Raw genomic sequence first — 25944 nt, forward strand, 5'->3', positions numbered from 1 at the left:
CAGCTCGGCCAACGGGGCACCCAGACCACCCACCTCCCTGCCCCCCCACACACTGGGGCCCTCAGCCCTCCAAGGGGCAGGGTGATATAGACTGAAAGCCAAGTCCCTATATGGGGGGACAGTGGACTATCCCTCCAGTATTGCCCAGGGCAGCACTTCCTCACTGAGCAAGGGGGCACCTTCCAGCGCTCATGTACTGTGTTCCCTTCAGTCTCCACATAGTGCAGCAAATGTTACCATGCCTCAGTGCCTTTGCATGGGCTGTGCTCTCTTCAGGGAAACACGGTTCTGCCAGATCCTTCTCATCTTGCGGGTCTCAGCTCAGATCCGCACTCAGAGGCATTCTGAGACTACCCAATACTCACTTTCTATCGCACCTCCCTATTCAGTTAGCTTCGTGTTATCATCAGATACTCTGTTATTTGGCTCTGTGGTCATGTTCTCTCCCACTTCCAAAATGGCCGTCTGTCTCGTCCACTACAGCCTCACAAACAGTGCCTGGACCTAGTGCATTTGGTAAGTCTGTGTTGAGTGAATTAATGATCTTGGGATTGAAGAAAACAGCCTCTCCCCACCTGCATGTCCCTCCTTTCCCCAGGCGGTCCCCTGTTGATGAAAGAGGAAGTTCACCATTATATCTGGCTTTCAACTCTCCAGCTGCCCCTTCCCATCTGTTCCTGCTTTTCCGTAGCACCCCTGCAGCCCAAACTGCTGTCTCAGTGCCAACCAGGCAGACCCCAGGGTGCATTCTGGGGTCTCTGGTCTTGGGAGGGCTGTCCTACTCTAAAATCTGAGCAACCTGACATGGGAGAGGGAGGGGGGTGCACTGCGCCCGGAAGTGCAGCAGGGAGGTCAGGACTCCACCTGGGCAGGGGCAGTGGAGAGCTCCAGGAGCTGAGAGCCTGCAGGAGACCCCCTGCAGGAAACGGGCAGGGGGCCACATGGAGACAGCTCAGGTTGGGGTGCGGGCTAGTGGGAGGCCAGGAACCTTTCACCTTCACACGCTCCCTCTCTGGGAAGGGGCAGTCCATCCCCCTTCTACACACATCCCCGCGTGGGCAGGACTTCTAGTGCCTGGGAGAACTCCCCCAGTGAGACCCCACCCCCATCGCAGCCCCCAGCTCGGGGTGACGGTGAGCTTGCCCCGAGGCCCCCGTGTCGGGTTTGGCTGGAGAGGCCGCCCCTCCCCTTTTCCGGAGTGAGACCGAGGCTGGAGAAGGGCAGAGACCCCTGGACCCTGCACTTCCCACGTGAAGGGGCCACAGCCCAGGTGCCGGCAGAGGGGCGGGAAGAGGCGCGGCCTTCCAGCTCCCTCCCCGAGGGGCGGAGCCTGCAGGGATGGGGTCGGAGCTCGGCAGAGCGCAACGCGCACGGGGCGGGGCCTGGAGGGCGGGGTCTCGTCCGCCGGAGGCGGGGCGGGGCCGACATGGGCGGGGCGACGGGCGCTTGGGGCGGAGCCTTGGCGGGGTCCGGCCGGCGGCGCGCTGGAGGGGGCGGGGCCAGGGCGCGGTCGGGGCGGGGCCTGGGCGGGGCTGGCGCCGGGCTCCGCGGAGCGCCCACTTCCTCTGGCGCTGGCTGCCGGGCGGAAGTACGTCAGTTGTTATCCGCTCCGGGCGCCGCCGCCGCCGCCGCCTCAGCCTCAGCTTCAGCCTCAGCCTGAACCTCAGCTTCACGAGCCACGGCGCCTCGGCCCGGGACCCGCCCCGCCCGCGCTCCGCCCGCCGCCGCCGCCGCCCGCCGCGCATGAGGCGCGCCCCCGGGGCCGCGGCCGAGGGCCGCTGAGCGCCGGCCGCCCCGCCGATGCGCGCGGCCGCCCGCGCCGGGGCTCGCAGGCCGCGCCGGGCCCGGGGCTGAGGGACCCCGCGCGGCATGCCCGGCCCGGCCTGCCTTCCGCCGCCGCCGCCCAGGGCCCGAGCCCGCGCGGCCCGCACCGAGCCCGGCGGCGCCGCGTAGCGCAGCGGCAGCGGGAGCGCGGGAGCCCGACGGCGCGGCCGCAAGGTCACCGCGCACCATGGAGGCCAAGGTCCGCCAGAGCCGGCGCTCGCGCGCGCAGCGGGATCGCGGCCGCCGTCGGGAGGCGGCCCGCGACGCCCGCGACCAGAGCGCGTCGTCGGGCGACGAGACCGAGCCCGGGCCTGGCAAGGAGAACGCGGGCCTGCCCCGCGCGCCCCCGCCCCGCGCCGCCGCCGTGCGCCCCCCGCGCCGCCGCCGCCGCGAGTCCAGCTCGCAGGAGGAGGAGGTCATCGACGGCTTCGCCATCGCCAGCTTCAGCACGCTCGAGGCCTTGGAGGTAGGTGGGGCGGCGGGCGGGGCGCTCCTGGGGCGGCGGCACACCCACCCCTTAGGGCTGCCCGGGCCGCGTGGGCCCCGCGCGCCGCGCAGGTCGCTGCTGGAGGGCCCGGCCGCCTGCGGGGGGTGCCGGCGGGTGCGAGCCTTGAGCGGCTAGGGAGAAAAGTCTGGATTGCACCGTCCCGGCCCAGTGCTGTCTGCTTGCGCACACGCCTTTTTTCAGCTGCTTTCCTTTCAAAATACCAGTGTTCGGCTCAGGACGTGCCAGGGAGGTGAGCACTGCTGGTCGTGGTGAAGGCGGTGGCGGAGGGGAGACTTTGAGATTCTTCCTGTTCCTCTTCTCCTCCTTGAGGTTTCTGTTTGGACGGCGGGGGGGGGGGATTTCTGAGACCCCTTTCCTGACGGCTGTTCCCCTGGTTAGTTAATAGGGTGGCAAAAATACCACTTGTGTGGCTGAGTTGTCCTGGGCGATGTTTGCTGAGCAAATACCGCCCTTCTTGCGTGAGCCCAGGTGAGTTGAGAAGGAAGTGAGTACTGACTGTCAGAGATGTGGCAAGTGGGGTGGGTGGGGACCCACGGCCTCCTAAAACTGTGGAAGTGCTGGCGAGATCCCACAGTCCTGCCAGCCTCCGCCAGCCAGCCCCCCTGCCCCCCCAGGGGCCCCATGCAGCGCTTACTAGGGGCCACCAGCATCTGCTGGGTTTGGGGGTCCCAGACATTGCTCAGTTAACAGCCCCCCCCTCATTTTCCTGGAGCTTGGGAGCCAGTGGCCTGGGATCCCCAGTCAGAGGCTCAGCTTTGGGGAGAGAGGAAGTGCCTCCATTGCAGATCCCTGCAGTGGGTCCTCTCCCTGAGGTGGGCCAGGTCTGTGGAGAGCCTCAGGGTCGGGTGCTGGCAGCCAGGGGGACGTGGCCCAGGGACAGGTGTGCTGCTTTCTGTCTGGGCAGGTGGATGTGTAGGTGGGGCACTTACGCCAACCACACAGGTCCCCCACCCCCACTCCGGTCCTCTTTGTGTACACCTGGGGGGCCCTAGGTGGCTCCCAGATTAAGGGGTCCCCAGCTAAGACACTTTGGGGGGTGGCACATGCCACAGCTCTGAACTGGGAAGGGGTGGCCAAGTTCTGTGCCGCAGCTTTGGAGAGTGCTTACTCCAGCCACCTTCCAGATGTGTACCTGCCCTGCCAGGTGGGCACAAAACAAAACCCTGACTGTGGTCTCCGAGGCCCTGCATGCTGGCCTCTTGTGCCAGCATATTGGCCCCTCTGAGGTTTTCTCCTGCCTCGCGGCCTCTGGACCTGCTGTCCCCTCTGCCGAGGTTGTTTGGAGCCCTCGTGTCTCAGCACAGACATTACTCAGGCCCTCCCCAGTAACCTTCTGAAGCAGCACCCCTTCTTCCCCACCCCGCCCATCTCTCACTTCCCTTCCTGTCAGTGACCACTCTCTCTGAAGGCATCTAGAGAGTGGCTCTCTTTTTTGGCTCTCTCCCCACCAGAACTTGTAAGCTGGAAGAGAGCAGGCAGCACGTCTGTCTTGTGTGCCCTCCGTGAGGTCCCCATGCCCCATACATGTTTGTGCAGTGAACAGGTGGGAGGAGAAATTGCTTTTGAGGAAGGTTGTGCCAGAATTCACTGCACCCCTGCTGAAACGAGCCCGCAGCAGCCTTGGCCACACCCCTCCGGCAGCGGGGATACTCAGTGCAGCCTCGGCTGTGGGGGCTTCTGCAGACTCTGAGCAGCCCCGGTCAGGCCATAGTGAGACTGAGTCAGCTGTCTTCCTGGTGTTCACCCAGCCACGTCACCATGCACCTTTTTCTGCCCTACTGAGCCAGGGAGGGACCCGCCGGCCTTGGAAAGTACGGGGCTTCTGCACAAGTCATAACTTCTAGATTGGTTCTCTTGTTTGGGCTCATTTCTTACTAAAGTGTAACGGTTTTCCCCAGAGTTCAGATAATTCGTCAGGACACTGAGTGTAGCACACAGTGAACATGTGCCTGACCAGGCACGATTCTGAGTCTGCTTGTCCTCAGACTCCACTGTACAGATGGGGACACTGAGGCCCAGTGCCATGAACGTCAAGCCTCCCCTCCCCGCCCAGTGTCAGAGCTTTGCCAGGGCTGCCGTGGCATGGGGATGTGAGCTGCTGTCACCCCCGGGGCATAACACCCAAATGTCAGGTGTAGACTTGGCTCAGGAGGTTTGAGAGTGCCAGTGTCCACGAGTCCTCCTTACCCTTGTCCTGAGGGTGCAGCCTCCCCCGCCCCCCATGCCCCAGGCAGGTCCCTGACCCCACCCTTCCAGCACCTCCCTGTGCACCTGTGTTTGCCCCGAAGGGGGGACGAGTCTCTGCCTCGGGTGGCTGAGAGGATCACAGGCCACTTCTGTGAAATGCTGGGGACACACGCATGTGACGGTGGTGTTGGCTGAGGAGAGGGCTCCCAGGTCTGGCCAGGTTCACGGTATGTCCAAGGCCCTGGGCATGGAGTTGGACGGCTAGAGCTTGCTGTCTGAGCTGAGGGGGTGCAGGGGCCGTGGGCCAGGCAGGGGTTGCACATCTGAGCGCCGGTCCTCCGTCAGCTTTCTCGCTCTGTTAAACAGGGTGGGAACAGTGAGCAGGTGGCAGCAGCACAGGGGTCTTGTGGTGTGGTGGGGGGACAGGGGCGCCTTTCCTCTGCTCTCACTGACCAGGAACACTGGGGACAGGTGGATGTTTCTTGCTGTCCTGGTTCCTGTGACATCTCTGTCTCCAGAGGTGACGGCAAGGCCCTTGGGGGACAGGCCAGGGCAGAACTGAGGTCCTCCTGACCCTTCCTCCCTAATGGCAAAGGAACCTATGGCCACAGGTCAGGTTGTGCCAGCCCCTGGGTCTCCTGGGAGGTCCACTTTGCAGGCAGAGCTTGGGTGAGCCTAGCAGACCTACTGTGCGCCTCCCAGCCCTTCCATCAGGGGTGCGTGCACGCCTGGGCCCCAGCGCTTCCCCTTCATGCTCTGTGTGCTGCCCACCTCTCGAGAGGCACGCGTACCCGGTGGAAACCACCCTTCTGGTTTGGCGTCTGTGTGGTTCTTTGCTAATTTGCTTCAGAACAGCGAGACACTTTCAGCTGGTTCAAAGATCGGTATCAGTGAAAAGGTATATCTCGAAAAAATGTTCAGTTCCAGCCTTGATCTCCTGCGGTAACTACTCTGGCCAGCTTCTGGCCTTTTCGGAGTATGTTGTGCAGATAGAACCACACAGGCGTATAGTCTTGTATCCCTCCTTTTTTTGCTGAAAGAGAGGATTACGTCCCACCTCTGTACATGTGTCCAGGAAGCATGTATCCAGGAGTAAAAAATGAAAAGGAAAACACCCAAAGTTTTAGCTGTGGTAATGGGTGACTTCCTGTCTGTAATTCTGTTTCCCACACGGATCACTACACGTTAACTTTGATAATTCATAAAACGGACACCTCAACCCAGACGCGACCTGCTGCGCACAGTTGTGCTTGAGAAACCCTGCCCTGGCCTCCCAGTGGCCACATCAGCAGGTGAATGGCTGTGTGGGCTGGTGGTCCTGGCCTGGCTGCCCAGCTCCCAGCTTTGGGTGATGTCAGGGGCGTGCTGTGCATTTCTGCTGGAAATGACCAAGTTCTTCCCAGTCTTAGGACACTGGGGCTGGGGCCGTGGGCCTCGAGGCACGCAGTGGAGGCTGCCTGAGTCCTGATGGGTGGTGGCCCTGTAGGGGGGCCAGAACTCCCTCAGGCCCATGCAGGGGGCTCAGTGGTAGTAATTTCTCTGCAAGCTGGTGTTCAGTGTCCCCCCGGGCAAAGGGCACATGATCATGCTAGGTCTGGTTGCTAAGGGTCAGGAGTGTGGGGGGCCAGGATGTGGCCCTCTTGTCCATATGTAAAAGCCTACACTGTTGGTCCCGCCTGTGGGGGCCTTGATCTGGGGGGCTGTATGTGTGCCCAGTCCAGCCCTCCAAGGAGGGGGACAGAGGACCGTCACTGCTGAGAGGAGCTATCAGCTGGGAGTGTCCATGCCCACCAGCCAGAGCACCTCCAGGCTGCTCTCTACTCTCCAGATGGGGAAACTGAGGCCCAGAGAGCAGGAACACTTACCTGCAGTCATGGAACGGAGGTACGACACTGAGCCTGGAACCTGCCTAGGCCAGCATTGGTCTGTTCCCCTGTTCTGCCTGAGGGCTGCTGTGGGGGAGGGGCTGCTCCCTCCAAGGGGGACCCCGCCAGCCGATGAACACAAAGCCGTTGCATAGCCTCCTCCGCCCGCCCGGGTGGATGCCTGCTACCTTGCCTTGGCAGCAGCAGTTTGCTGATGGTGGGGTGGGAGCCTGGACTGGGCTCTCCTGTTGTGTGGGTCAGTGCTCTGCTGTGATAAGGCATGTCATGGGAGCAGTGGCGACATTGACCGCTGCTGAGGGCACTGTCCTCACACACCCACTTGGTAGGTGAGGAAACTGAAGCCAGGGTGGAGTTCTTGTCTGGGATCCACCCACCATAGCACCAGACAACAGAAATCTCGTGAGTCTTCACCCAAACCTGGGTCGCATTTTCTGGATGCTCTTTGGGAGGAATCTGAGCTTGAGCAGAGGGGACAGTGGTCTCCCTAACATCTAAGGGGATGGCCTTTCCTGGGCTGCAGGAGCAACAATAGGAGCTTGTGCTGCCCTGGGTCAGCTGCCTGACCTCTGGTGAAGGCCCCTCTGAGCATCGTGGGCATCGAAGATGGTCTGCAAAGCCTGCAGCTGCTCACGGGCTGGGAGCAGTCTGCTCTGTCCCTGCACGCCTGTCATGGCAGTGGAGCCACAGGGTGAACGCTCACACGCTGTGGCCCAGCGCGGTGGAGCCGTGGTCCTCCTGATGGTGGCCCCGTGTGTCTGCGAGCCAGCTTGTTGTCCCTGGCCTCCATCACCTCAGGCCACTCCCCTGCTCCTCTTTGGCTGGGATCACATACACAGTGCTTGTGGCTTCTGGGCCTCAGTTTGTCTGTCTGTCCTGCCCACACTGTGTCCCAGCATCTGTGAGGGCTGTGTGGGACTGATGGCGGCAAAGGCGGCAGACCCATGTCTCCCCACTTCCACCCTCCTACTGCGTGCCTGGAGGCTGCACCGCACCTCACTGCGGGTGAGGTGGAGCCTCACCTCCCAACGGGTTGGGTGTGCCCAGACTGGGCAGCATGGCCATGGGGGCACCCCTGTGGCAGGCCACAGCCCTCCTTTCCTCTGCCCCCGCTCTGAGTTTTTAGACAGTCTCAAGTCCACAGCAGGTGCGTGGGTGTGGTAGGTCCATGTCCCAGGTGTGTGTGCACGTGGGAACACACGTGTGTGTGCTGTGTCCTTGCTGGGGTACCTGTGTAAACCTCTGTGTTGTGTATGTCTGTGCTCCAGACCCCATCCGGGGCAGCAGCTCTGTGGCCTGGACAGAGCAGAGGACAGGCCTACATGTGACCCTTCGGTTGCACACGGTGAAACCCCATCCTGTAGCTCAGGGATAGGGCCTCATGTCCTCTGTCCGTTGTCCTGGGCCCACTGCAGGACAGTCACCCCCCGACACACACACACACCAGAGCAGGCAGCAAACGCTCATGAGTTCATAGAACTGGCCTCTGTCCCCAGCACCCCCTTAGCTTCTTGGGCCTGTCACTGGTCTAAACTTGCAATTCAGTACTAGCTCTGCTGTGGCCCCCTTCATGCCCCACCGCAGCCCCTCAGTCCTGTAGCTCCAGCCACATCTAGCCCCCCTCTCCAGCACCCCTGTCGGAGAATCCTCAGACGTGCACATGGGCACACTTCTGGCCCTTGCTAACTGCTCTGTCCCCTGCCCGGAATGTTCTTTCCCCAAGTGTCAGGGTGACTCACTGGTCACATAGCCCCCTTCCCTGGCAGGGAGCCTTCACCCCTGTGCCTGGGCCACCACTGACCCATTCCAGCTTAGTCTCTGTTCCTTGTCCCTCCCACGAAGACTCCAGCAGTGTCGGTGTCCTTGTGGACATCTCCCTACCCAGAACCTCCTTGTGCATGTGCTTGTTTCCAGGGAGAAGCTCCCAGATCTGGGGCTGGCTGGCTGGTGCTCTGCGGTGGTGTGCTGTTCACTTTGATACATGGGGAGGCGGTTCTTGAGTTGTGGCACCAGGCCTCTTCCTGCTGAGGGTCTGCGCCGTTGCCCACTGGTCTGCCTCACGCCTCGGTCACTCTGCTTTCTGATTGGCTGCCGCAGCGCTCGTGCCTGGGCACAAGCAAGTTCCCTTGTCAGTTCTGACACCTGCCCAGTGGAGTCTCCAAGGTTTCTCATTGGCCACTGTGGCGTCTGCCGAGAACATAGCGTTGTCACTGCTCATCTCCTTTCCTGTCTCGTGGCCTCTGTCAACACCTCTACCCCATCCTTTCCGGTGGGCCTCTCCTGCCTCCCCCTGACTCAGCACGGCTGTGTGCGATCTTTCACGTGGCCACGGTGTCCCGCCTGGCAAATGTCTGGACTAGCACCAGCAGTGAGCAGTGAGCCTGACCTGCGCCCCTTGTGATGATCGTCATCTTTCTCTGGACCTGGTGACATCCCTGAATTCCAGGCCATGTCGACAGTCTTGTGTCAGGTTGCTTTGCTGATATTTCAGTTGGGTTTTTAGCACTATATTCTTATATAAAATTAGTCTGAGATTGTCTTGTGTCTGCTGCATTTTTTCTTGTGTTCTGGAACAGTCCGAATGGCATAGGAATCATCCACTCCTCTCCACACTTGGGGTCCCAGTGTTCCAGCCTCCTTTGCTGATGGCCAGTTAGAGACCCGAGTCAGCTCCGTTTGTGGTGGGGAGGAAGGTATTGAGTAAGGGATCCGTGGGACCAGCTTGCTGGAAACGGGGTCAGCAGGGCGCCCCTCAGCCCCCACCCCCACCCCGGAGCAGGCTGGCCTGGGACACTTGCTGCCAAGCAGGACTGCCTGTGAGCTGGCAGGTGGTGAGGCCTCAGGCCCTGTCCCCCTGCATCCTGTTCCGGTGGGCAGTGGCTGCCTTCTCGAGGAAGGACACTGGAGTCTGGACACCACCCCCACTGTGGGCTTGGGCATGTCATCCTCTCAGGGCGGCCAGAGCAGTAACAAGTGCATGGGGACTGGGCAGGGCACCTGCTGGGGGCCACCGTGGTGCTGGCCCCGACCCCTGCAGTTCACATGCTCTGCATGCAGCTCCCAGAGGTGGGGGCTGTGGGCAGCCCTGTCAGGGAAACAGGGGGAACCCAAGGCACCAGGCTTTTGCTAATTGCTGGGGTGGAAGAGTCATTGGTCAGTCCAGCCATGGCCACACCACCCAGGCCATGGTCACCTGCCCATGCTCTCTGCTGAGAGCCCTAGGTGCAGCCTCCTCCATGAGGCCTCCCAGAAGCCTGGGCAGCCAGACCATGTCCCAGGCCGAGCTCTCCAACACTGGGTTAGATAAACCAAGCCGTGGCAGCCCCCTCTCACCTGGACTGTTGTTCGGGATGGTTTCTCACTGTCTCTTGTTCACTGGGGCCCAGGCAGTGGTTGCCACAGGGCAGGCCAGGCTCACATGTGGGGCTGTAGGCCTCTAGAAGTGACCGCTAGGCAGCAGGGAGTGCTCAGACCCATTTCCCCCTCCTGACTCCCTGAGCATTTACTGAGCACCAGCCGTGTGCCTGACTCTGTGTCAGCTGCTGGCTTGGCCCCAGACAGGACGCGGACGGGTACCTTGACTGGCGAGTGCCTGAAGGGAGACTGGGGGCTCGGGAGGACGCTGCATGGGCCAGGAAGGTGCTAGGGAGGTGCCCGGCAGGGACTAGCCCAGGAGGATGGCAGGGCTGGGTGGGACGTCCAGGTTGGGAAGCCTGGAGAAGGTCGATGAGGTGGCTGGGCTGGGGCCCCAAGGGCACCTGAGGCGCTTTTTCCCTTGGGAGCCAGAATATGAAAGCCACATGGAGTTGAGTGCTTTGGGGACTCTGGGCAAACGTGGTATCTGGTTCAAATTTCATGTGGAGATTGTTCTGGTGCCCCGGTTTGCCCGAGTAGCTAAAGAAAGAAAACTCGCCAACGAGTTACCAGCCTTATTCAGCTGCGCAGGACGGTGTGTACCAGGCTTCTGTTTGAAGCTGCATGTGGGGGAGAGCTGATTCCGGAACCTGGTACCCAGCCCAGCATGTACACCACCCCTGCTTGTCTTTCCAGTTGCAGTCAGTGTGTGTGCACATGTGTGGGGTGCGGGGGTGGGTGCGTGTGTCTATGTAGGGGAGGGAACTCCCGGCAGAAAGGCCAGGCTGGCCTGGCGGGGCACATCCATGCCTCCCCCACCCACACCCGTCTGTCCAGCTTAGATTCCGCCTAGTGAGGCATCTCAGTGACCCCAGCTGTGCTTCTTCCTTGGAGCAGCTGTTTGGGGTGGGCACTGCTCCCTGGACTCCACCCAGGTGGCAAGCACGGGGCCACCTAACAGGCCGACCGGACTGCAGGCGCCTGTGGGCCCCAGACAAGCTCTCTGCTGAGAGCAGGGTGTCAGCAGGTAGGTGTAGGGGGCAGAGCAGACGTCTGTGCAGGACACATGAGTGGCCCTGTTGGAGGGCTGCCACTTGTACCCCTTTGCCAAGGAGGAGCGGGAGGCCACAGCCCAATCTGATGAGCAGCGATGCTGAAAGTCAGACCTAGAGGCCCCACAGGGACCCTCGCGATCTGCCATGACCCCCATCAGCTCTCTGACCTTACCCGTTGCAGCTTTCTCCTAACCCCCCACGTGCTGGTCCTCAGACCCCGGCAGGCCTCTGGCTAATCCTCAGCCCGGGCCGTTCCACGTGCTGCATGGCTCACGCCCAGGACCTGGCCCACCTGTAGCCCCGTGGGGATTCGTCAGGCTTCACGTAGACCTGTCTGCTGGTAAAGCCAGCGGCCCCTGTCTGTCACCCATGGAATGAACCTGCATTCTCCGTGAGGCGTGGCCCTGCCACCCCCTCACCTGGGGCCCCGGGCACTCCTGCCTCAGGGCCTTTGCACCTGCTGTGCTAGTCCCATCTTCCAGGAGCAAGTTCAGGATGCTTCCTCTGAGCCTCCCCTGCTCCTAGCCAGCTGAGGAGGACAGTGAAGTGAGTGAGCCCAGTCCAGACGCCTGGTTTAAATTCATTTCTCTTCCTCACTACCTGGCCCCAGGTGTCCCTCTGCCTGCTCTGGGCCTCAGTTTCCTCATCTGGGAAGTGGGGGTGATGAGCTGAAAGTGCCTGCCACATGGTCCTGCCCCCCATCCCCATCCCCTCTCCAATGTTCTTCTCTGAGCTAACCCTGAGGTTGGTTCTCTTTGTGCCCCACCCCAGGCAGCAGACGTTTCAGCAACAGTGGCCCTGGCTTCTGGCCTCCGTGGGCAGCCCCCTCCGTGTGTGACAGCTGAGCAGCAGCTGAGCAGGTCCCAGAGACTGAGGGGGAGCTTGAAGGGCAGTGAGCCTCAGGCCAGCTCTGGCAGTCATGGGCAAGGACACAGAGCAGTCTGTATGTGGAGGGGCTGGGAGGGGCTTGGGCAGAGACTGACCTCCAAACCCAATTGCCAGGAGAGCAGTTGTGAACATGAAGATCCTAGTCGAGTGTGGATTAGAGGGCGGCCTGGGTGGTCAGCACAGGGTCACAGTGTGGGGTCGCAGTGCGGTGTGCATGCATGGACATGGGAGGATGTGTCTGTGGCGTGCAGACCTGAGCAGGGGGCCCAGAACGGGGCCTGCCTGCCCCTCGGTCTGGCTGCCTCTTTGCCTCAGGCTCCATGCCCACCATCCTCCTCCACCTTCATGCCTTTGTCCAGAGCTCCTGTCACCATCATCATGTCTGACTGGTCCCAGGCCATGGGGTGGGTGGGTCTCTTCTGTTTCCAGGTGACCTCCTCTGCCCCAACAACCACTCAGCACATGGTGGGGGCTGGATGGACATAGGAAGGAATGAGTGTCTTCACAGAGCCTGGGAAGGTGGGTCCCCACTGGTGTGCTGAGCACTAGGTGTGACAGAGGCTGTCCTGCTGCTGGGCCGACTCCCCAGCTCCTGGGTCTTTGACCATCTGTCCTCAAGCCCTGCTGGTCCTGCCAGGTGTTCCAGTGCATAGAGCACACTGTGGGTGGGCACCCAGGAGCAGGGTGCTGAGGAGGAGTGCTGTGAGCTGGCAAGACACCGACCCAGAGGGACCAAGGTGCATGAGGCAGGTTCCAGAAGGTTCTGGAGCAGCTAGGGGGTCAGTGAGCCCTTCGGGGGATGGTCCTTGAGGGCAGTGTTACCCTCAGGTAGCCACAGTCCTGGTGGATTGAGGGACCTCTCCAGCAGGATGCCTTAAATGGAGGGACAGCAGGTGGGCTGTAGGGGTGGGAAGATGATGGGGAGCAGTATCTATCTGGTGTGGGTGTGAGCTAAGGAGGGGACAGGTCAGGCAGAACTCCTGTCCCAGCATCACAGCTGGGGGGCGCGACTGGACGTGGCTCTCATGCTGGGGCAGGGCAGCGGAGTGGGGCCGCCTGCAGGCACTGTCCGGGCCGGCTGTGAGTCCGTCTTCGACTCGGGGACGTGGTCAGCAGCGGGTGTCGGAGGTGCCCCAGGCCTTGCGACACCTGGATGCCGGGGCCCGGGGTGGGAGGTTGGGCCCAGCAGAGGGACCCTCTCACCCCCACCCTGCTGCCATCCTGTCCTCCAGCTCTCGGTGACGCCGTGGACGGTGGTCTGTGATAGGGCGGTGCTGCTGTTACGGTCCACAGGCCCTCCTGTGCCTTCCCCGGATCCAGGGAACCCTCTCAGCCCCAGACAAGGACAGTTGGCTAACTCTGGGGGTGGGGGCAGGTGCCAGTTGCTGGTGGGCGGTGGACACACAGGCTGCCTCCTTTCTAGCTGGGGTGGGGGAGGAGGGTGCCCTCCTAGGGGGAGGCCCCTCGACCACATGGAAGGAGACGCCTGTGCACGTAGTCTCTGTCACCGGGGTTGGAGGGGGGTGGGTCACGGCACAGAAGGTAGGTAGGGTTTGGGGCTGGGGTTTTACTTGGTGGGGGCATGGTGTGAAGTTTGAGTGAAAACTTGCAGGTGAAGGAGAGTGAGCCACATAGATAGCAGGGTGGTGGGAACAGCTGTGCCGAGAGCCTGGGGCGGATGTGTGCTGAAGGGCTTCCAGGTTGGGGCTGACAGCCTGCCACGTGAGCAGCGGGTGGAATTTGGCCTGAGCTTCTGGAACAACGAAGACTGTTGACTGAGCCGTGAGCCAGCAAGGTCTGCTGGGGGCCCCGAGGCCCAGAGGTTCTGGGAGACAGGCAGCCTAAGCCATGCAGGGTGGGAAGGTAGGGACGTGGGCTGGGGTGGGGAGGTCAGGTGGGCCAAGAGAGTGCCAGTGCTTGGCAGTGAGGGGTAGATCCTGTGTGACGCTGGGGGCTCAGGCCCAGGTGCTGGGGGAGAGGCCCCAGTGCAGTTCCAGGAGCGGAGGGGGCACCTACCTGGCTGGAGGAGTATGGCCATGCCTCGGCCTGCAGGATCTGGGAGCCTGGAAAGGCCCTGTCCACGTCGGACCTAGCAGCCTCAGCCCTCAGTGAGTCTGGGTCTGGGTTTGCCAGTTCTCATTACTTTTTTCTCTGCGCAGTTAGTTTACTGAAGTGCAGGTAGAGATCGTATTGTTACTGCATAGTAATGACGTTCTGGGGGAGCTAAAAATAGCCCCATAAAATTGCTACAGGAAAATGTAACCATTGATTTCAGCAACGTGCAGATCCCCTTGTGGTCCAGGGAGGGTCCAGGGGCCCGGCTGCTCCTGGGGGCGCTGGGGGCTTCATTGTGGGACTGTTGCCTCGGGCCTCGAGGGCTGTGGGCTGCGGCGCTTGGCCATGCCCCCTCTTTAGGGCCCCTGTGTGTGCAGGCACGCGTCCTGGGGTGCGCCCGGCCACATCTGCCGCCCTGCCTGTGTGGGCTCACAGATGGGTCTATGGGCAGACGGCAGCTCAGGGGTACCGCCGGGCCCTGGACTGCTGGAGCTCGTCCCGGCTCACCCCAGACCATTGCTGCAACCTCGGCAGGGCCCGCTTCCCTGTGGGCACGCTCCAATTCTGTGGGCTCCTAGTGTGGATCCACCAGCAGCACGCTGAGCGTCCTGCAAGTCAGACCCCAGCCCACCGCTCGCCTCGGCCTCCCGCCCTGGGGGTCTGCCCCGAGGAACCCTCTACTCGGAGACCTGCTCTGGCCCGTGGTGGGGCAGTCACTGCTGTTGCGGCTCTCCCTTGCCCAGAGCGGTCACCACAGCCTGGGCAGAGCTGCTGCCCCAGTCTACAGATGAGGAAACTGCACCTACCCAGAGGCCCCACGCTCCAGGCAGAGCCTCGACTGGGACCCAGGGCCAGCACCCCCACTGCAGGCTCAGTGGGGGCAGAACTGCGGTGGTGTGTGCCTCAGCTTGGGTGAGCCTCCAGAACTGGCCTGGGCTCACACAGGGTCAGCATAACAAGTGAAGGCCAGCCCCAGCCTTGGCGTGCTGGGAAAGGGCCAGCCAGACATATCCCAGCAATGCCTCAAGGCAGGAATTGTTGAGTCCTGTGACCAAGAGCCCCTTGGGGGCACAGCATCGGGTCTTCTCCAGGAAGCCCAAGGATGCCTGGGGTCATTCTCAGGGCAGTGGCTGGGTGGAGATGGCCGCCTCTGGATCCCGGTGCACCAGGCCTCTTGCCCGCTTGAGCCAGAAGGCCCATGGTGTCGTTAACCTTCCATGTGCACAGGGCCCAGGCCTATCGCCTACTGGCTCACCTTCTGTTGGGCGGGGGGGCGACTCGCTTCCCAGCTCCCCCCCTCTTCCAGATGCAGGAGCTCCTGCCCTGGGGCCGGGATGCTGCTGGGCTGAGTCCAGGCCAGAGGAGAGGCCCAGTCACTGATATTTCAAGGGTTCTAGCAATCTAGGTTTTTTGTTTGTTTAAGAAGCAAACAAACAAATACAACAGGTTTACAGGAAACGATGTGTTCGATTTGTGGTTGATGCATACTTTGGGTGAAAGATGTGATTGGATGTGTCTGGAGAAGTGGCCTGGGGCTGCCCTGAGGCCCTTCCAGAACCCGCAGAGGAGCCAGGGCAGGGCCTAGAGGGAGGCCTTTCTGGAGCCCACCGCCTGGTCTGCGGCTGGCGGTTCACCGCGCTTGCTGTGCAGTGTCTGCTCTTCCATCCGTCCCCCCTGTTTTGTCTGTTTTGACTACAAGTGCTCATTAGAAAGACCGATCCCAGCCCAGCCAGGTGTCCCAGAGGGGCAGGCTGTTCCCACAGGTTTCCTAGTTAGTATCTGCTTGTGCTTCTGATCATATACACCACAGGCCAGCCCTGTTCTCATTCCAGGGCTCAGATATGGGACTTCAGAGGCAGTCCCCCAGGCTAGAAACTGTTTCTGTGATTTTACCTGATCGGAAGGTTCTCAGAACCAGTGGCTCTCTCTGTGAAAGTGGGGCTCACCCCACAGTGGCTCAGGAGGTCCGTGTGTGGAGTCACGGCTTCTTGCAGAAGCAGGTGGCCCGCGGGCATCTGAGGAGAGAGGCCTGGCTGCTTTCTGTGGCAGTACGAAGGTCTAGGTGGCCCGTGGGGGGTGCATGGTGTGTACGCCCCAGGCCACTTTTCCAGACACATCTAATCACATCTTTCACCCAAAGTATGCATCAGTCATACTGATATTTCAGGCCTCCCTCTAGGCCCTGCCCTGGCCCCTCTGCAGGTTCTGGAAGGGCCTCAGGGCAGCCCCAGGCCACTTCCAGCACCGGGGTGCTGAGAAGCTGATGTTAGGGCCGAGGTGGGGTGGGGCCCAGGAGCCCACACAGTGCAGCCGCTGCACAGAGAGAGAGGGCCTGGCAGAGACACCCATCCGGCTCTGGGACTCCAGCCCCGTCTCCTGTCCAGGCTGTGGAGGCCAGGGGTGGGTGCACACGTGGGAGTGTGAGCATTGCGCATGTCCTTGCACGTGCGTGTGGGGCGCCTCAAACTCCCACCTCCTCACCACGCCCGCATGCGCTCCAAGTAGTGTCTGTACCTGCCCGTGGCGGGGCCAGTGTCCCCCAGGGACCCAAGCGTTTGGTTAGACATCATTCTGGATACCTGTGAGGGTGTTTCTGGATGACTTTAGCATTTAAATCTGTAAAGTGAGTGAGACAGGTGGCCCTCCAGCGTGGGGGTGGGCCTTATCCAGTCCCCTGAAGGCCTGAACAGAACAGAAAGCCAGACCCTCCCTCAAGGAGGAGAGCGCTCCTCCTGCCTGGGCCCTTGAGCTGGGACCGAGGTTTTGTCCAGCCCTGGGAAGAACTGTACCCCTGCAGATGTTGGGGCATCTGGGCCCCACGCCTGCGTAGCCAGCTCCTCAGAGGAAGGCTGTCTGTGTATAGGCGTCCTGCTGGTCTGTTTCTCTGGAAAGCTCGTCCACCCTTTACAGCATGTTGCTCTGGTTTTTCCCTGCGGGCCTCTGAGCACAGTCTGCTGGGCCTACCCTCTGTACCGTGCTGCGGGGCTGGGGCCAGGAAGGGACCCCGAGGGTAGGTGGTGAGGTGCTGCGGCCTGCAGTTGGGTGGCAGCACCCAGGGCGCAGAGGTAGGGGCGGTGGGGGCCTCCGTGTTGTCTAGGGCCTGTGTGGGGGGACCAGCCTGTGAGCAGCAAGACTGGCCCTCAAGCAGGGCAGGAGGCCTGAAAGCGATGAGTTAAGAGTGACCGACTGTCTGTAAGGGGGTACGGCACTCGGGTGTCCTGGGAGCACTGGGCGTCAGTAAGTATCGAGTGCCCGCGTGTGGAGAGTGGAGAATGAGCTGCGGTCTTCAGGACTTGAGTCTCATCACTGGACGGACCGCCCCGGTTCCCTTCCGTAGGGAGGCTTGTGGCCCTGTGCTGACTAATGGAGCCAGGGAAGCAGGCACGAGAGAGGGAGGGAGGGAGCATGGAGCTCCTCGCCCCCTTGGGCTGTTTGCACTTGCCGCTCCTCTGTGGGAGGCTCTAACCCAGCCCCTTCCCTTGGGCTTCCCAGCTGGGGCTGCCCTCGTGTCCGTTTGAGCCAGCTGCCTTCTGAGCTGCTCGCTGGTGCCTGGCGCTGAGCTGGCCTGGTCAGTGTTTGCTGCCAGCTTTGTGTACTCAAAGGTGGGGGACCCCGAATCTGGAATCGACCTGAGACCCATAGGCAGGGCAGGGGCTGGGAGGTCTTACAGTGAGCAGGGGTTCCGATGTCAGGGTGTGGGGGAGCGGCCCCCTTGGGCTGAGATGAGCCAGGGCTCTGAGGGGTTCATCTGACCGGGACTCCAGGAGCGGCCGCCGAAATGCCAGCAGCCTGTGGGTGTCCCTGGGGTCTGATACTCCAGAAGGCCAGTGTGGTCTGAGAAGTCAGGGTCCACTTGCTGCCCTCACAGAAGCCTGTGGAGCTTTGGGCAGAGCCGTGGCATGGGCCGAGCTGGCCATCATCGTCCAAGCCGAACAGCTTCAGCAAGGCAGGGTTCCCAACCTTGCGGATGTCCCAGGGCAGGCGCCCCTGCCAGCCCAACCTCCCCTCTCCCTTCCCGCTGCCCCTCAGTGAGCCCTGGGGAGGGGGTGGGGATGCAGGGTGCACCCCTCCTCACGCAGGAGGATGCACACTCCAGCCCTTAGTGTCACGTCAGAGGTGAGAGGCTTTGGTGGGGCTGTCCTCCGTCTGTGTGACTGTGGTGTGGCCCCTCGGGAGAATCCTGGGAGTGTGGAGTGTCCACCCTCAGAGAGAAGGAGTCTGCTGCTGCCCCCAGCTGTGGCCTGCAGCTGCGCACGGTTGCTCCCAGCCCGGGCTGTGGGGTCACACACAGCAGGACAGTCGTGGGGGCTTCCGGGCCTGGAAGGGCAGTGCCAGTCTGGCCAGCCGTGTTGGTACACCTTACTAGTTCTGGGGATTGTGGGCCCCTCGCACAGACAGGAGGAGGCGTGTAGTGCGAGGTCGGAGGACCTCACCTGCCAAGCACAGCGTGTCCCCGTCTCCATCGCCAGGCCAGGGGACCACAGCAGACTGGGACGTTGGTTCTCCCTGCCACCTGCCCAGGTGGACTGAGGCCTGGCTGGGGGGCCAGGTGCCCACCTGAGCACAGAGGCCAGCCCTTGGAGAGGCTGCCACAGTCACCCCTCAGGTTCTCAAGAAGCACTTCCTGCGGGGCCGTGAGGGTATCACCTGGGACGTGGGGGAGCACCTCAGCCGTGGCATCACCTTCATTCAGGCTCTCCTTCCCTCCCCCTTGCGTGAATGCTTTCCCAGTGGGTCCTTCCCTCTTCTTGAGCAGCCCAGTGGAGATGGTACCTCCCGCCCTACCCCATGGGCCCAAGCACGAGGCTGGTGAGTGACACTGCGCCTGGTCACCACCAGTAAATGCAGATTCTCCTGGGCTCGGCGCACTGGCAGGACCAGCTCTGCATAGTAGGGCTGTGCACGGGGCTGTGGGCACCCTTCTGCTACGGTTGGCATCGGCACAGCAGGGCATGCTCAGTAAACCCCGCTGGGTGTCAGTCCCTGCTTTGGGACCAGGTGCAGCTGTGAGCAAGATGGGCACCGGTCCCTGTCCTAGGGAAGGGGTCCAGGGTCCCTGATGGTCTGCATACCTGGCTGGATGCCGTGCTGCATGGAGTTGGGCAGAGAAACCTATGGGTGGCTCCGGACCAGGGGACAGTGGTCAGCTGCTGTGGTGATGGCCCTCAACTCAGGAATCTGAGGGACACCCTTAGAAAGGCCAGTGCAGCACCTGCTGCATTTTGGGCCACGGATTAGGGGCCCCCGTGACCGGCTGGGGTCCCTTGGGAAACAGCCCCTGGTCCAGCTGTGTTTTCACATCACTCTCTGAGCCCCCCAGTCCTGACAAGCCCCCCCACACTCGTCTGATCCATCTGCCCGTCTTCCTGAGGTGTGAGTCCGGCCTGATAGCCCACTCGGGGGAGGGGGTGGTGCTTGGCGCTCCAGGTAGGTGCTGTCACGTGCCCAGGGACCCGCCCTCAGGGCATGGCACGGTCTTCCCATGGTGTCACTGACGTCACTGCCAATTAACCAGCTTTGTCCTTCCTCACTCACAGAAGGACATGGCCCTGAAGCCACATGAGCGGAAGGAGAAATGGGAACGTCGCCTTGCCAAGAAGCCCCGCGAGTCAGAAAACTGCCCGTCCGCAGAACCAAGTGAGAATGGGCGTCCCCTGGAGATCGTCAGTCCCGAGCAGGACCTGGAGCCTGCCTGCGACCGGGGGAAGAAGAAGGTCCCACTGCAGCCCACCAAGCAGGTGAGCACTGGGCCCTGCCCCACTCAGAACCATGGGCTCTGTGCCCTCTCCCTTGGGTGCCCTCGGGGCCACACCAGCACCTGGACACCACCGTCGGCATCTGGGCCTGCCTGGCAACGTGCTCCATCGTTGTTGGGCGTGGGGTATGGGGCACACGTGGACTGGGGCCCGAGGCAGCCGCTCGCCGTGAGCCCAGGTCCTGAGCAGACAGGAGACCTTCCCCTGGTGGGTCACACAGCCAGAGAGGCCAAGCTGGGAGCCCAGGGATTGGGGGTGGGGGAGTGTGTACTTGGGGCAGGAGGGTGCACCCGCTGATAGGCTGGCCCCGTTTCCCCATTGCGTCTGTCAGGCTCCGCCGACCACGGGGTGTCCAGGGTGTCTGTAATGCGTGGGGGACGGGCTCAGCACTGGGTGTTCTCCATCTGCTGATCTTCTGTAGGGTACAGCGTATCTGTGAGGGGGGGTGTCACGTGACTCGTGGTCGGGCCCCGGTGCAGGGAGCAGCCCCGCCCAGGGGCCTCCCTCCACAGCAGCTGGGAGACGGGCCCTTGGTGGGAGGGGCCGTCCTTGCTGTCACCAGAGCCCAGCTGGGTAGGGTGGGGAGACTGGGACTGGGGGGCCCTCTCCCAGGTGCCGGCTCAGCCCTGCAGCTGCTTCCTCCTCAGGGACTCACTGGTACGCGCCTTCTTTTCAGAGAGGGGTTCTTCTTGGTGTGTCACACTCCACTTTCAGCTCCCTTGGGGATTGGGCTGCTGGTGAGGGGGCAGCATGTCTCAGGGGCCCGGGCTGGTTGGGGGGTCTGCAGGCACACCTGCCCAGGTGGACACGTGCTCTTTCTTCCATGCAGGTGTGCTCCCCAGAAGGGGGGCCGCTCCCAGCCAACCACTGGGACCAGAACGGCCCGGCCCAGCGCCAGCAGCAGCTCCAGCCCAGCCAGCCCCAGGGGTCACTCCCAGCCCCGTGTCAGCGCTGCCAGCCCCGTCGGGCTCTCCCGGACCCCGGGCAGCCCTGCCAGCCCCAGCGGCCACTCCCGGGTCAGCGCAGCTGGCCCCAGCGGTCACTTCTGGGCCCAAGACAGCCCTGCCAGCCCCGGCGGTCACTTCTGGGCCCAGGTCAGCCCTGCCGGCCTCAGCGGCTGCTTCCAGCCCCAGAGCAGCCCTGCCGGCCCCAGCAGTCACTCCTGGCTCAGCCCTGCCGGCCACGTTGGGCGCTCCTAGGCCCTAGGCCGCGCTGCCGACGCCTGCGCTCCCTGCTGGCCCCCTGGCCGCGCTGCCGGCCCCTGCGCTCCCTGCTGGCCCCCTGGCACCGCTGCCGGCCCCTGCGCTCCCTCCTGGCCCCATGCCACCTCTGCCGGCCCCTGCGCTCTCTGCTGGCCCTCTGGCACCGCTGCTGGCCCGTGCGGTCATGGGTGGCCCCCTGTCTCCGTGGCCAGCCCAGCAGGGCATCCTCAGGACAGCGGTGCCGGCCCCCGCAGTCACTCCTCCTGCTGCGTCCACGCCGCCGACCCGCCAGCTCACTTTCAGGCCAGTGCTGCTGCCCCCGGCGCACTCTCTTAGCCCCTTGCCAGCCCCGGAGGTCCCTTCTGGGCCAGCCCAGCTGCCCCCAGGGGTCACTGCTGGGCCTCAGTCAGCCCCAGCAATTAGTAGAAGCCCCAGAGCACCCTGGCCCCCCAAAACCTTCACTGCTGGGCCCTGGACAGCCATGCCAACAGAAGCGGCCACTCCTGGGCCCAGAACAGCCTCACCCGCCCAAGCGGCCACTCCTGGGCCCAGAACAGCCCTGCCGACGAAAGCGGCCACTCCTGGGCCCCGAGCAGCCCTGCCAGCCCCTGCAGTCCCTTCTGGGTCCCAGCCAGCCCTGCAAACCCCAGCCGTTACTCCCCATCCCTGAGCGCCCGTCGCTCCTGGGCCGGCCAGCCCCGCCCCGTCGGCCCCTCCTGGGGCCCCCGAGCCAGCCACGGCGGTCACTGCTGGAATTGGTTCGGGCCCATCAGCCGCAGCTCTCACTCCTGGCACTGGGCCGTCCCTGCAGGCCCCTGAGGTCACGACGGACTCGATCTTCCACCCCTGCGGTGGCCCGCCAGGCCCCGTCTGTGAGTCCTGGAGCCTGATGCCCGTTTTCTAGGCCACCCTGGGTGTGGCTGTGCTGGGCAGATGTGCTGCCAGCCTGGCCAGAGGCCTTCTCCAGACAGGCCGGGCTGTTTGCGGTTGGAAACTGAGGCTCAGCAGAGGCAGCCCCTGCAGGGCCGCTACCAGGCTGAGGCCCACCTGCACCAGGAAGAGAGGAGAGGACCCCCAGCATCTTCCCACCTCCCTGCCGTGCCTGCCCCCGTCGTGCCCGCTACTTTGGGATGCGCACGCTCCTAGGAGAGTGGACACGGCCGCCCCCAAGGGCTCGGGCTTGTTGGAGGCGTTCCTCAGTGTCTCTCTGTGCCTCGGAAGTGCCCACGTGTCCTTGTCAGAGCCTGTGCACGCCCAGCCCGGGTGTGGGTGCGTGCATGTGGTGTGTGTGCACACGGGTTGTGGGGGGTGCCAGTGCAGGCCTCGCGCTCCTTGGGCCCTAACCCATTTGCCAGTGTGCGTTCCGTGCCCCGAGGCAGAATGTGGGCCCAGCTGGAGCCAGGCCGCAGGTCCCGCTCACCTCCCCTCAGGCGAAGGGCGAGGATGTGTGTGCATCTCCAGGGTTCTGTGAAGGCAGGGAGGGGACACGGGGCACTCAGGGCTGTCTGTGGCCAAGTAGGAGCTGCTGGTGACAGGAGGGTATCCCCCCCCACCCCCCCAACTCTGCCTCCACCCCAGTGGCTAGGCACTGAAGTGGATGCAGAGTCTCCCGTCCCCCCAGCTCTGGACCAGGAGGGCCGGGGCCATTCTTGGAATGCCTCCTCCTGGCCTCCCACTCAGCCCGTGCAGCTTTCCAGCTGTTGGCCCCCCAGGACATTCCCTGTCGGGACAGACCTCACACTACAGGGCTTTTTCTGCCCTCCGCCCATCCCAGACCCGTGCTCAGGGGTCGCCCGTTCCTCACCCCAGACCCCTGGCTCAGGGCAGTCCCACACTGGTGCTCCTGGAGTCCTGGGCATAAGGCAAGAGCTCAGCTCTGACCCTCCAGAATTTGAGGGTCTCTGGAGAAGGGGGCTGCAGCCCCTTCTGGACAGCCGCATCAGCCACTTGGGGGTGCCCTGGCTGGGCTCCCGGCAGCCCTTTGTGTGCCTAGTGTCACTGAGCCGTGATGGCCACTCCAGTGCTGACCCTGTTCGTGGAGGCTTGGAGGTGCCCCCCCCGCCCACCCCATTTGCTCATGAGGACACTGGCCCTCTGGGGTCCCCACTGGCTGGGTGTGGGGGCCGCCCAACGCCCACAGCAGGGCTCACAGGCATCTGGTCCTCACCAGGGTCTCCCAGAAACGCGGGGCTTATTTTTCCGATTAAAGAAAATAAAAAGTGCCGTGCCATTATTTTTATGACAGCATCAGCGAGTGTGTGTCATACATGAAGTGATTTATTCCGACAAGTGGTTTTCTGCACATCTGGACTTGCCGCCTGTTCGCTGCATTCCTGCCGAGCATCGGGAAAGCAGCCGGGGAGGGGGCGCCCAGGGAGGGGTGCACGGCCCGGACACGGCTCACCATGCTGTGGTGTGCGTTCGGGGGGCCGCGCTCGCCGTAGTCACCCAGCAGACCATCCTGCCGTGTCCCTCGGAGCCGCTGCTCGGGAAGGGGCCTCTCTGGGTGCTGCAGGACGCACCTCTGAGACTTGCGATGGGCTCCGGCTGTGCCCACTGTCCCCTCCCTCCTCCCGACCCGAGGGCGGCAGTGCTGGGATCTCTGCCTTCTGGGTCCTGTGCAGGTGCGCGGGCCGGCCAGGCAGGTGTGGACTGGCGCTGCATTTCTAGGCCCTTCTGCTCTGGGAGTGTGGCCCTGGCACTTGAGTGCCCATGTGGGGGAGACAGAATTGACAGGGCGCCGGTCAGCGGGAGAGGGTGGGAGACTGCAGCCCCCCGTGCCGGGCCCCCCCCTTCCCCCTCCGGAATGGCCCCACCGGGATCGAGCCCCATGGTGCCCATGGGCCCCCACTGTTCCTTGCCTGCTTCCTTGCCGAGACATCTGAGCCCAGAGGGGTCCCCTGGGGTCACAGCTGGCCTTGGGTTCAAAGTGACAGGAGCCTGAGGGGAGGCACCCACTTGCTATCGGGGGGCCAGACCACATGTGCCACGTCCCGGGGGCCGCTGCCACCCTCATTGCCATGAGGGGACGAGGGTCCTGTGTGGCCAGATCTTGGGGGTTTCTGAGAGCGGCTGGTAATGTGGGGTTTTTTGTGGATTTGGAGATTTTGAAATGTTGGTGGCTCATTCCAACGTCATGAACCACCTTGCTGGCCAAAGGACACAGTTGTAGGGGCCCTGCGTGGCCTGGGGGTAGAGGTTTGGGCCCTGGCAGCTTACGTGGCCCCAAGGCCAGAGGGGTGGGGTGTGGCCTGCCCCGTCGTGGGGAGAATGGGGGTAGCTTGGTCTGAAGATTGGGGCTGGGTTGAGTCCTTGGGGGTGCTGTGAGTCTGAGGGGGGCCCAGGGTTGCTCCAGGGGACCCCTTGGATGGAGACGGGAGCCTGGGTGCAGTGCTCTGCTGGGGTCTCCCTTCAAGCCCTACAGCCCGCCCTGCGTAAGCCCCCTGCCTCCACCTCCCTGTCTGCGGATGGGGCCTGGAGGAGGAGACCATGCCAGGTCCCTGCTAGCCCGGCGAGGAGCAAGGGCAATGATGGTGGGTGTGGCTGTTTGCGGGGAGGAAGGAGGCCCCTCAGGGTGCACCTGGTGGAAGGTGAGATAGCCCTGGGAGGGGAGGGCCCTGAGCACGGGGACAGCCTATGCGGGCCTCACCCAGCGCTCGTCTGGGACACCCTGCCCAGGATTCCTGGGAGGTGCATGTCGCCTGCGTGCGTGTGCGTGTCTGTGTGTGCTTCTGACGAGATGGCGGTTCTCCAGGAGCAGGCTTCCAGCTCGGGTGAACGCCAGGGCAGTCCTGACAAGTCCTGCCCTCTTGTGGAAGCCCCAGGGCGGGGGAGCCCCTGGACTGCCCCACCACTTGCTGACCGAGGATTTCGCCAGCACCTCTGTTACCAGGGGCCGCTCCGGGCACGGAAGAGGCACCCTGACCCATGTGGACCAGCCCTGCCCCATGGAGCTCTGTTCTTGCAGACGCTTGCTGAGTTAGAGGGGCCAGCGCGCATCCAGGCTGCACCGTAGCTTAGCTGCGCAGAGAAACGGGCCAGCCCTCCTGGCCTGGCCAGAGGCTGCAGTGACCACCATACATCCACGCAGTTTGCCAGAACCAGGGGGCTTTAAGGAAAGCGGTGTCCATGTCCCACCGTCCGCTTTGCCTGGGCGATTTGGCAAGAACCCAGCCCCAGGGCTGGGGTTTTGAGCCCGCAGATGGAGTCTCACAGCTGTGTGATGGGCTTGTGCTGAGAGCCACACGGTTGTGAACATCTCATGGTCAACGTTGAAATTCAAGAACAGGAGACAAGATTAACATATAACCTCCTGTGTTCAGAGTGGTATCGGTGGGACATTTGTCCCTCTCCTTACAGCAAGTGGAAGGAAGGTGGTGTGTATCTTGCTCTTCTTCATTCAGACCCGCCCATTCACATGCTCCGTAAGCACGCGGCTTCCAGCCTGTGGGGTGTGGAGGGTCCACAGTGACCTGTCTCCGTGAGTCTCTTCTCACACTCGTGGCCCTTGCTGGATGGCTCATTGCTCACGCTCAGCCAGCCTGCGGTTTGAATCCCCACTGGCCCGCAGAGCTGAGCGCGTCAGCCCAGAAGCTCCCCTCTGGTGCCACAGTCCCTGTCGCCGACCACGAACCGGCCAGGAGACATCAGCTCTAAGCCTCCCCCCGCTGCCCAGGTGATGCGCCGGAAACAGGCAACCGCCTTTCCCTGCTCCCCACCCCCACGCAAGGCCAGTCCTTGGCTTCCACCTTCTAAATGTCTCTCCAAATGAGATTTCATTAGAAAAGAATTCAGAGGAAGTGGCCATCAGAGTTCATCGTCTGCGCTCAGAGTCACACCCCGGTGCTCGTGCTGGAGGAGGAGACAGGTCTGAGGCCAGTGACCGCCAGGGGCTGGAGAGGGTGGAAGGAAGGACGCAGACAAGACTGGGCGTGAATGAACCAGGAAACGGTGGAGCACGGGCAAGGCCTGAAGCTGTTCCTTTGAAAGCACCAGCGACGCAGAGCCCCGGCTGCACGGATGAGGGATAAAGGTCCCCCAGTGACCAGGGTCGGCCCGAGAGGGAGGAGGCCGCGCCGCAGGGGCCTGGACAGGCACGGGGAGTCGCCCGCCGAGGGGAGGTGCGCAGGCTGCGGGGAAAATACGGTCTGACCCCACAGACCGAGACGAAGCCGACGACCCGAGTGGGCCCATGTCCGTTGAGGAAGTTAGCTCTGTGACGTGCATGTCTCC

At 62.9% G+C, this 25944-nt stretch overlaps 1 protein-coding gene across 11 annotated transcripts in view; it reads left to right on the top strand.

Annotated features, from left to right (window-relative positions):
- Positions 1-1831: 1831 nt before the first annotated feature.
- FBRSL1 (fibrosin like 1) overlaps positions 1832-25944 on the top strand; it is an 86878-nt gene continuing 62765 nt past the window's right edge. For 5 of the 11 annotated variants that reach the window (XM_078061170.1, XM_078061162.1, XM_078061163.1 and 2 more), the window contains exons 1-2: positions 1836-2290; positions 19292-19492. In XM_078061170.1, the coding sequence (XP_077917296.1) occupies positions 2012-2290; positions 19292-19492 (480 nt within the window). In that variant the 5' untranslated portion in view covers positions 1836-2011. Of the gene's footprint in view, positions 2291-19291; positions 19493-20339; positions 22960-25944 lie in introns of those variants that run through there. The other 6 variants (XM_078061167.1, XM_078061165.1, XM_078061169.1 and 3 more) reach the window with 4 other exon arrangements.

The sequence above is a fragment of the Halichoerus grypus genome, chromosome 13, assembly GCF_964656455.1.
Source record: "Halichoerus grypus chromosome 13, mHalGry1.hap1.1, whole genome shotgun sequence".
NCBI lineage: Eukaryota > Metazoa > Chordata > Mammalia > Carnivora > Phocidae > Halichoerus > Halichoerus grypus.